This window comes from Rhipicephalus microplus, unplaced genomic scaffold (genome assembly GCF_043290135.1).
Source record: "Rhipicephalus microplus isolate Deutch F79 unplaced genomic scaffold, USDA_Rmic scaffold_107, whole genome shotgun sequence".
Classification (NCBI taxonomy): domain Eukaryota; kingdom Metazoa; phylum Arthropoda; class Arachnida; order Ixodida; family Ixodidae; genus Rhipicephalus; species Rhipicephalus microplus.
Window position 1 is genome coordinate 40073 of NW_027464679.1, and position 11222 is coordinate 51294.

Here is an 11222-nt window from a genome sequence, read left to right on the forward strand (position 1 = left end):
GCCAGATTTGGAACGAAGCACGTGGCGCTGCGGGAGTGTTTTACCGAAGTAATTATTCAAGTAGGTTTCTAAATGAACGTGTTAGAATAAAAGTTACTGCCTGTTACCACGCCTTCAGGAGGTGGCAATCACTGCCAAGACTAACGCTCTTTCCTTTTGCATTGACATGTGCTTGCGAGCGTTGTGCACATCCGCCGGAGACGAGGTTGGTTGGTTTATGATGATATGGCTGGAACGACTACAGGGAACAGTGCAGTTTTCTGGGCCAGTTGGTACACGATGCGAAAGTGAAGGGTTCCAGCAAGTCTAGCCTTGTCCGGTGCATTCCTCTCATTTAGTGCTCCCGTTTGAAGGTTCTGCAACCCTTCTTTTCACTACAAGGAATCTGCCATGAATTGTGTGGCAGTAGAAGCTGTGAAAAAGAGCTTTCATGTTGACGTTGTTTCGTTTTGTTTGGTCACTTAGAGAAACTGGTTCCTTACGTCGACATGGCAAATCCACCCTCAATTTTTTAGGAAGAAAGCCTACAATGCTTTATCAAGCACTAAACTTGACCGTTGGCGTCGGCATCGCGGGTGCTGTCAACACGAGGAATCCAAAAGGTCAATTTGTGATTACGTCACCTTGTGAAGTCATAAATATATGTAGTCACGTGACATGCTAGCTTCGTAGTAAGCTACGATGCCTCGAGGCATTCAAAGTCACGTTATGTTCAGAAGGTTTTTCGTTGAGGGTGAGGAGAGAAGGGGAGGGTTAATGCATGGACTTATAAGATGGCTCGCGCCCTTGAGCCGTCTAAGGCGATTGCATGAGAAACCGTGCAAGTTTTTTCATAGTTTGTACAAACAAACAAAAAGGAGAACTTCACCCTAAGCAGCTTCAATTTTCAATTTGCTCTTGTCATTGCGGGCACTGTTCAAAAAAAGATACGTGAAGAAATTTTTATAAATATAAAACAATGTTCACGTGATTCGCTACCTCCTATGAGCGTGTCGACGCCAAATATCAACAACTCTCGTTTGGGCAAGACAGTGCATGTGCTGTGTGTGTGTGTGTGTGTGTGTGTGATTGAATCTGTAGCCTCTATTGGCACTTCAAACAATAATAAATCAAGTCTGTATTATCCACCCGACTCTTGCCTGATCTCCTTGAGTAGGTAGGGACCAACTATCTAATCATCATCATCATCAAGCTGTGTAAGCTATATGGGGTGTACTAAAGGCGAGGGGGGGAAGTACCTTTACAATGTCATATTTAAGGCGTGATCATCATCGACAAATGTCTCTGTATAGGCAGTGCGATAAAGCACGCGAAGAAAAAAGGGAGTTGTGTATGAGCGCATCCATCTGAAGCAGCACTGTCTATTTTGGGTGTCGCCATACTGGGACAATCGGAAGTATTTTCGCGTTATCAGCTTCAATCGTAGAAGGTGCGTCAGCACGCCTACTTATCATGCGAGGCCTTCGCACTCAGAGGCCAAGCGGATGTGACAGTTATCGTTAGCTCACGAAGTGCTAGCCCAGTGACCCCTGCCCCTCCCTCCCCCGCCTCTTTTATGAAGAAAACCCACAGTCACTGGAGCATGGGGTCAGCTGTTATCCCGCAGTGTCAGATAAATAAGAAACCCGACAAAAACGAAACCTTTAGAGATAACGTGAAGGAGATGGTGCGCTGCTATAGGATAAGTAAAAGATGATTTTTGTTTCCACTGTATTCTAGGTCACAGTAGCCAGGAAGCCACTACACGGTGACTAATATTATCTGGGATTTTACATCCCAAAAGCTCGATATGATTACGCCGTAGTGGAGCTAGTGCTCCGGCAATATCGACCATCTGTTGTTCTTGAACGCGCGCTGACATCGCACAGTACGTGGGCCTCGGGAATTTCGCCTCCATCGAAGTACGACCGCTTCGGCCGGTATCGAACCAACGACTTCCGTTTACGCAGCCAAACATTCCGACCACAATACCGCCTGGGCGGGCCTACCGTGACTTATTGACTGTTTCCGCTATCCTCTACTCCGTGGCCTATGAACTGCGCTGATGTCCTGGTCAGGCCATGTTGGGACAGAAATCTTGACTTTCGTCGAACGTCGACGAAGCACCGACAAGGTACCGGATACTGTCACAGATTTCTGAACTTCTGCTAAGTTTTACGGTTGCTCCAGTTTAACGAACTGTGCTCGATGACTCCAATATAAGAGCCAGGCCGGCCTGAGTAACATGTTACCGACCGTTCAGTTAAGACTAAAAGGCTGGACAAGAAAATCAGCCGAGCTTTTTCTTCTTGTCAACGTCCGAGTTCAAGACTACTCGTTCTCACGCAATTCTTGTATGTAAATCTCCTGTTGGTGAATCCTAATATTATAATTTGTTCGTTCTGTGTTGATAACGTCACACGAAGTGAATGACGTGGAACATCGCGTGGTTCTTCGTCTTGCCGTTGGCAGCGTTTTGTCACGGCAGTGCATCGGCATTGAATGGATCGACCACGCTCAAGCGCGCCCTAGTGTTGGACGTGGACACGGGTGTGGATGATGCACTGGCCATCGGTCTCGCCCTGAGCTCTGATGCCGAAGTGGTGGCCATCACTACGGTGGCCGGCAACACTAGGGAGGACTTAGCGAGGGACAACACGCTGCGAGTGCTTCGGGTATTCGGCAGGACGGACGTAAGTGTGTCGCATGAGTTGTTTTTCCCGTGACGCGGCGCTAAGTCGCAGCTTGTCGCCTCACGCAGGTTATGCTTTTTTTTCCAGCATCCTTTCTAGTTATTATAGTTTGTTTCGGTATAAGACGTGCATGCTTACATAAATATACAGAAAGAGCTCCCAGAGAACTTGGAGGAAGGGGGACCTCCTGCCAGAAAATGTGGGCTATATGTACTGGCAGATCGCAACAATGTCAGCAAATTGATATAAGTTATAAAAAAATTAGTACACAATTGTGAATAGCAGAAGTCGAACTATTATATGTACAAAAAAATGTTGCTTACACTTAACTGACCAGTGTACTTTGTGGTTGCTGATTAAGGCTCTAGCACGTGATCTTTGCAATAGATACATTGCCAGCCATATGGGCTACGGATCGAGATGGTCACTGAGAAGTTTTTGTACATATTTTCAGTGAAAACCAAAAATCATTCTTCTTCTTATGCCTTGGGACGCTCTGTAAGTTTTAAAATGACAAGGTGAATACCACGTTAGATATGACGTTCAAATATCCTGTTTACGTGACATTGAAAGTCACGTTCAAGTTCACGTGGAAAACTGTGAACCTCCTTTTACGCCATGCTTCAGATTCCCGTGTACCGAGGAGCAGATCGGCCCCTCGATGGAGACTGGAACATCGAGGAGCACTACTTCGGCCACGACGGGTTCGGAGAAGTGTCCGGACACTACGGCGTGGGCGCGAATGCCGCAGTCACCTCTGGCCCCGGAGAAAACGGCACGCCGGCAGCATTGAAGATTATCGAGCTCACGCGGGCGAGACCCGGGCAACTCACCCTGGTGTTGCTCGGACCGCTGACCAACGCGGCTATCGCCCTCCTGGTGGACCCTCACTTCACCGGAGGCCTGCGAGAGGTGGTCATCTTGGGCGGCAACAGACAAGGTATGCTTAGCAGATAGAAAACATATCCTGAAATCTTTCGAAATATTGCAAGTCAGCAAGTCTTCGCAGTCACTTGCAGTCTTGTCGACCGAAAGAGGGAGCGAGATGAAGAGAGACAAAAAATATCTCTTTGATGAAGAGCAGACATGCAGGTCTGCCGGCAAACAGGGTATAAGGGAAGGGAACTGAAGAAATAGCTGCTCTGGGAGATTGACGGCAACGAAAGAAAATAGAAAGCAGACATATGATCGTGGCATTTACAAGTCAGGATAAGGTGGTTGGAACGCAAGCCACGATAATACACTTCCCATGTATCTCTATATCTCGAAAAAAAGACTTAAACTTTGCGTTCTACTTCTAAGCAGGGTCAAATTTCAATTTTTTAAGTGTTACTCGAAGACAATAAAGGGCTCTTACACGAAATTGAAATAGTATTGTATTGTTGCTAGTAATAAAAGTACTGGTGTCATGAACACTGAGAAGTATTCTGGGGTCGCTCAAAACGCACTTGATATATATATATATATATATATATATATATATATATATATATATATATATATATATATATATATATATATATATATATATATATATATATATATATATATATATATATATATATATATATATATGCTCCCTTAAGAATTCACTTTCGGTTTCTGTATCGAGGAAGTGGTGCCATACAAACAGTAAACGAAATGTGGCTATAGGTCTAAGTCCCTCAGGGAGAGCAGCTCTTGACGTTCTTGCAGCACCATGTAGTTTGCCGTTATATAGTTGCGCGTGTTGTGAGTAAACAAATAACCGTGAATAGTCATCCGGGGCTACCAAAGCAATGCAATCAAATAAAATATACTATTCGAGTTTCCTTGCTCCGATGTGCGGAGAGCGTCAACATTACAGGCCGAGGAAACAAAGATAGCCACTTTGCGATGCCTCAAAATCGAGCCAGTACCGAGACATACCTGTGGGCATACATATGGGGCAGTTCGTTGGTGCAGTTATGCAAACGTTATGTCCATACGGCTAATCTTCATGCCTTTTCGCCTTTTTTATTCTTTAGTCAGAGGAAGGAAAAAAAAGAACAAGCTGTGGAAAACATGTCTTTGCATGACTGTGTTTTCACAGATTCGTCATGAGAAGGCTAGTCCCCCTTTAGTACAGTTCCATCGGTACTTTCAGCAGCTTGTTTCATTAGTGTTCTGCCAACTACAGGAGAAAATAAAATTCGTTAAGGAATTTCGGGAATTTCATGCTTTTAATTGTTTTGGTAGTAATCTTAGTACTACCAGGCCGCACTTCTTTTCCTGTACGATTAAACTTAAAGCATCAAATCAGCAACGTGATGAGACCAAAAGTGAGTCCTTGCATATAAAGTAGCCGGCCAATTTAAATGCCATAGTTAAGGGTTTGTCCTTCTGGAATATCAGCGTAACATATACAAACGAACCACATTTATCTAACGGAATGTTAGGCTCAGCTGTTAATGTATCGCAGCTGTCGCGCGAGCAGTAGCGCTGGCTGAAGTTCAATAACCAGAATTTTGACAGGTGACATGGGAGAGCTGTGTGGGTGTGCGTGTGTGTTTGTTGACGAGCGTGCATGCGTGCGAGCGAAAATATAAATAAAAATTTCGAAACATACGCTTGCTTTGGAGACTGACGAACCTTTTAAGTTGCTGCACTATGCGCGGCCTAATTTTTCATCTAATTCATATATATAAACATGAATATGAGCCTTTGGTTATTCCGAAGCATGAGTACGGGTCTGTAGACGTAGTAACGGCTGGTTATTTAAGACGCAGATGCACAGGGGCAGATTTTCATTCCCACAGCACTTATTGCATTATGATACCACTCACTTACAGCCTTTGACTGACCGCAGGCCGAGGAAATGCTGTGCCTGGCTCGGAGTTCAACTTCCACACAGACCCGGAGGCTGCCCACATTGTCCTGCAGAGGACGCAGTGTCCAGTCACCATCGTACCATGGGAAACTTCCCTTATCTCCATACTTCCGTGGGTAAGAAACCTAGATTCAGTCAAAGCGTAGCATACTACTTTAAAAATTACCCTCGTCCTCACTCGCAATGCACGATCAGTGCACCGCAGGCTTACAACCGCACACCAATGGTATGTCAGGATGTCTCACTTTGACCATTACTAACGGCGGTAATATATGGATGTGTGTTCTTTGATAAAGACCAGAACGCCCCGCCGCGGTGGTCTGGTGGCTAAGGTACTCGACTGCTGACCCACAGGTCGCGGGTTCGAATCCCTGCTGCGGCGGCTGCATTTCCGATGGAGGCGCAAATGTTGTAGGCCCGTGTGCTCAGATTTGGGTGCACGTTAAAGAACCCCAGGTGGTCGAAATTTCCGGAGCCCTCCACTACGGCGTCTCTCACAACCATATGGTGGTTTTGCGACGTCAAACCCCACATATCAATCAATAAAGACCAGAACGCAGTGCGCATGTGCTTCTGACAAAAAGGGTAGATGGACTCGCGTGCAAGCCATCACTTTTTTAAATTTAGTTTGAAAGCCTTGTCTTAGCAATGCATGGTAATTCATGGTATTAAAAGTACACAAGCAAACTTGCTTCATCATCCGCAAATCCTGCAGTCAAGGCCTGTTGGCTTGCCACGCCTCAGGTATGTTGCACAGAGGTGGCAAAGAGGTTTAATTGTAGCCCGGTAGTATTCTATAACATGTGTACCACGTAACATTGCGGATTGGTGCGTCACAAAACGGCCATGATGTACCATACAGGCCGCTGTAACGTGAACCGGAGAGTATACTCACAGGTGGGGTAAGCGTAAACCCGACCTGAAGTTTCCGCAACGTAATTTTGTCTTGGTGGTTTAAATTATCAAGGGGTGTCCAACCTAAAGCTGTTGTTATGCTACCTTTAGGTACCACGTGTTGCACTTAGGTCTGGCTAGAAACCACAGCTATGTGACGACGGCGCCCTGAGTTTTGATGACGTCGTGGCTAGTGTATCTGATTAATTTGTCTGGCGTTTCTAAGGCCGGTGATTACCCTCCCTACATGTCAGTGAATAACACAAATCCAGTGAGAAAGTGGCCCGAGCTTTTAGCTTCTCCGCCGCACACAATTGTTAGTGGTGTTTGGAAGGCACACAGGCAACTCTGCTGCCTATAGCTGTAGCATAAATAGTAACTCTAGGCTGACCATCGTGGGATAATTAGGGTGAACAGCGGAAGTGCCTAGGACAGTCTGGCCAACGTTTCGATAGGAAGACCTATGTCAAAGACGCCTTATCATTCTTGGCGCGTTAGTTTTGGGGATCAGTAGTGACGTCATCTCCTATGGTGGCGCGTGTATCTGTAGGGATGGTATTCCTGTTGGGATGCCATTTATAGATAAATAGGTATGACGTATAAAAAACGCAGGGACAAAATGAAGACACGAACTTACAGACCCGGGCGCCTGTGCGTGTCAGTTCATGTCTTTACTATTTCACCTTCCCCAATTTTGCTGAGGGAATGTACCAACTAGCTCAGCACCGAGCCCTGTTAAATACACCAGATACACGCCGTCCAAAATGAGTCCTTTTTAAAAAGAACCTTTTTTTCTCATTTATTCTTAACGAGAACATTGTAGGTTGTCAGGTTGTCCCTGGTGTCCATCTCATCTGCAGTAGCTCCAGCGTGGTTGACAAGGCATCGAACAAGGAAGTGGGTGACCTCGTTGAGGTTGGGGAGGCGTGGCCACGTGGACTGGGCCTGCGTGGGCAGGGATCTATGTCAGGGTGATCGTGTTGTCTTCGGAGTGTTGTGTCTGGCAGAGGATGAGAAGCGTTTGGGGAGAAATGTGGCCTTTGCTGTTGTTAGTGACTGCTGAGCGAGAGTCACATACGATGGTGTCACAGGTGTCACACCGAGCCTTTCCCCCCCCACCTCAACCCAAGCTCAACCGGGCACAGGCCACCACTTCGCGCCTACTTCAAAGAAACACGTATCCCTCACCTACCCGCCTTCACATCATATTCCCGGACTTGTACAAAACCTCCCACTACCGGTGCTGTGGCCCTCACCAGGCTACGCTTCCGCATATGCTGTGGGAGTGCCCGGCACAGTAGAGACATGCTAACACGACGACCCTTTCGTCGAAGCTTTATGAGGCTCTGCGGAGCCCCACTCTCGATGACCAAACCTGGGCGACCCAGCACGCTCGTGAGGCGGTGTCGAAGCCAGCCTTTGACATCCCCTCATGGAAGGCCTAGGCCCTGTCACCTGGTTTCTGACAATAAAGTTTATTTCTTCTCCTCCGCCTCTCACTTGTTCTTGCTCGTTTCACTACACTTGGTAACGAGTAAGTGGGATTTGGGGCACCTATAATAGGGGTTACCACGTTTACCGCCCTAAACTTGATAACCCTTCTATAGCTGCACGAAATCGCGCCTATCCGTTACCAAGTTTAGAGCGTAGGTACTGCCCTAAACCGTAGATCTCAACACTCGCGCGCGCATGTTCGAGTTACCTCGAGGGCTCACTTATGTTTTTCTGCATTGCAGCCCTCCTACCACCACGTGGTCCTCAAGAACAGCACGAAAGCGCAGTTCTTGGCCGATGTGACCCGGTACACGCACCGCTGCTGCGAAGCTGGCAATGAAGGCTTCAATGTGGGCGATGCCCTCGCCGTCCTGGCGGCACTGTCCCCGGCTTCTGTGCTCGACTCGGTCGATCGCCGCGTCGCCGTCGAACTGTCTGGTCACCACACCCGCGGCCAGCTGGTCCAAGCCTGGTCGCCTACGATGCTGCCGCAGGTGCGTCGAACTGTGAAGCTGGTCCGGGCGCTGGACACACGGCTTTTGGCTGACTACCTGACCAGGGCGTTCTCTTGACAGCGAAGAAGACCATTTGCTGTAACACGTTAAGGCTCTAGCACAGCCTTAACGATGCCCGTCACTGTTGCATTTCATGCACCGGTGGTCGTGTGACTTGCGTAGAATGGGGAAGGAGAGAGAAATAGAGAGAGGGTGAGATGGAGGAAGAGAAACAAAGATGAAGAGGAGGAGAAAGATAGAGAGAGAAAGATAAATAAGGAGACATAAGTAGAGACAGAGAGATAGAAGGCGTTTGTAGTGTCTTAACTCAAGCGAATCAAGTTGAAGTGCTCACCTCGTTTTTTTTGTTTTTTTCAGCTCTCGTGTCATGTTTGTTCTATCTTTCGCGAACGCGGCTGTGTTCACCGACCGACTTGCAGGGAAATTGATACAGCTTTACACGTGGAGAGCGTCCCTTGGTGTTGTCTGCACGTTGCCATGGGGCTGCTTCTTCTATTGCGGAAAGGCAACTTGGCACACGAGCACGCCAAGCTGACCGCACGGCGTCGAAGTTGCCCGCACCGACTGGTAGTAGTGGTTAGAAGATGAGAAAAGGCACCTAATTTCTGCAACCCGGTCGGGAGCACGACGCAGTGCCTGCGCCGTGCTCCCGACTGCAGAATGTGCTCCCGCGTTTCACACGCGCTCCCGTTTCGGCGAAACATACTGACTCACTTGAGCCCTCTCCCACGCCTATCCCCAAGTTTTCCGGAGCTCGCCGCCAGAGCCAGGCGTGGCGTTGTCGTCGCTCGGCAAACTTGAGCAGTGGTTCCCTATAGTCTTACCCTTTCGGAAAAAGATACAGAGGCAAAAATACAGAACGTGTCACCGCTCGCCAGAGCAGTCGGAGGATGGAGGGGAAAAGAAAATCACGCTACTGTGTCCTGTGTTGCGAACAGACGAGGCACGAAAGTCCCATGATCAGATCTCGGTCGGGCTCCGAGATCAGAGTGAGATCTTAGAGCATCTGATTTGCAGCGTGGTGCTCTTAAATAACATGTCGAACGTAGCTAGAGTAACTTGGTTTCAATCAGCTGTACGTGACGCCCGTCGCTAGAGTACTCTGGAGCACTCAAAGGAACCCACTCGAATGTATACTATATAACCGGTTAGCTGTTAAAACAGAGAAGTTCGCGGGGATGATGCAAGGTTGACCTTTTTTCTAATTTGTGCTATCTTGATATGCCGTAAACGCGATGCATAGAAACGCGCTGCGAATATCGCCATGCGAACTTTTTTCCCTGCGATAATTTCTTTCTGTCTTTCCTTCTCTCTCTGCACTCGCCTCACCCATCTGAGTTACTGCATTCCGCACCGTGCCAATCTGTGCTTGTGTTGTAGAAGCGAAGCAGAAGATGAAGACGGCGACGATAATAGAGAAAAAAAAAACAAAGAGTGTGGTCGCCGTCGCATGAGGATGATTGTCTGGTGACACCGCCAATGCTACGGCATGCTACAGCAGTTTTGCTGGTAAAAATACTGGCGGTTAGAACAAAAAAAAAAAAAACTTAGGGCTTTGCACAAAGTTTGAAACCTGGGCAAGAGTTTGCACTCACGAGCCTCTTTTTCGACCCGCCATGGAAGCCTGGGGGTCAAAGTGCACGACTGCTGACCCGCAGGTCTCGGGATCGAATCCCAACCCCGGTGGCTGCCCTTCCGATGTAGGTGAAAATGCTTGAGGCATGTGTACTTTCATTTTGGTGTTCGTTAAAAAAAAAACCCAGGTGGTCAAAATTTTTGGAGTTCTTCACTAAGGCGTCTCTCATATATAGCACGTTTGGTACGTTAAACCCCGACAATTATAATTATTGTCATGACACTTTCTGTTCCCTCTTTGTGTGCCGTCTGCAGCTCAGTGTCAAAGATGATCTCTGGCACGGACGAATGACAGCATCGCCGCATTGCTGTGTGCGGGGCTTGTACTTATTGTTTGGTTGTCGCCGACTAAAATTATTAGAATGCGCACATGGCTCGAACACCGCACAACTTCGGCGTTGCTTACCTATGGTTATATCGTCTAGGTATGCGAATCTTCGACACACAAACGTCAAGGTATCTGCGTGCCCATATACGTATAACCATACTCTTTAGTAAAGGGTGCCCATTTTTAAAGTAAAACGCGCTGCTGTTGTGAAACGCGTTCATTGTTCTGTCCACTACGACGTTTTAATCGGCGGCCTTTGTGTGAAATAAATAAAGGGTGCCTCTGCAGGCATGGCGTCAACAGGTGAAAAAGAACAGGATGACTTATGCGTGACTTACGTTAATGGGAGGCCAGAGTAAACACCTTTCCGAAAACACTGTCACCGCTTAGACCTTAACGAGGCACGAGGTAAGCTGTTTTAACATTTTGCTTCTGAATTTACTGACGCAAAATTTATATTCACGATTTTGTATTTTTCAAAGAAAAGCAGGGCGACCTTCTTCGAAAGCACCGAAGAACAGAAAGAGACAAGTGCTGCTAAGACGCATATGGCATAATGTATTGCAAGAAGAAACGAAAAACTTGAGGAGAAACTTCACTTTAAGAAGGTAGACGAGCAACAAAGTGGTTCAGCTCAAGACACCGAGCTGGCAAATATATTCCAACCGCCATCGATTACTGATCTCGCCACTAAGTTTTAAATGTGTTTCCTGAAGAACCCTCTTGAATATAACCATCGCCTTTCGAATGTAAGACGGGAGTACTTATAGGTTTGCCCAATTTCTGTGTCGCGTACGTATCCGTTCGCTGACGAATGTAGTATGCAGCCTTGTCGT

General features: G+C 47.3%; 1 protein-coding gene across 1 annotated transcript; it reads left to right on the forward strand.

The window, feature by feature from the left end:
* The first annotated feature begins 1742 nt into the window (after positions 1-1742).
* On the forward strand, positions 1743-10700 carry LOC142790448 (nucleoside hydrolase-like). Its single transcript, XM_075885273.1, has 4 exons — positions 1743-2672; positions 3300-3612; positions 5500-5636; positions 8151-10700. The coding sequence occupies exons 1-4, from the start codon at positions 2409-2411 to the stop codon at positions 8478-8480; spliced, it is 1044 nt and encodes a 347-aa protein (XP_075741388.1). The 5' UTR covers positions 1743-2408; the 3' UTR covers positions 8481-10700.
* Positions 10701-11222: the final 522 nt, after the last annotated feature.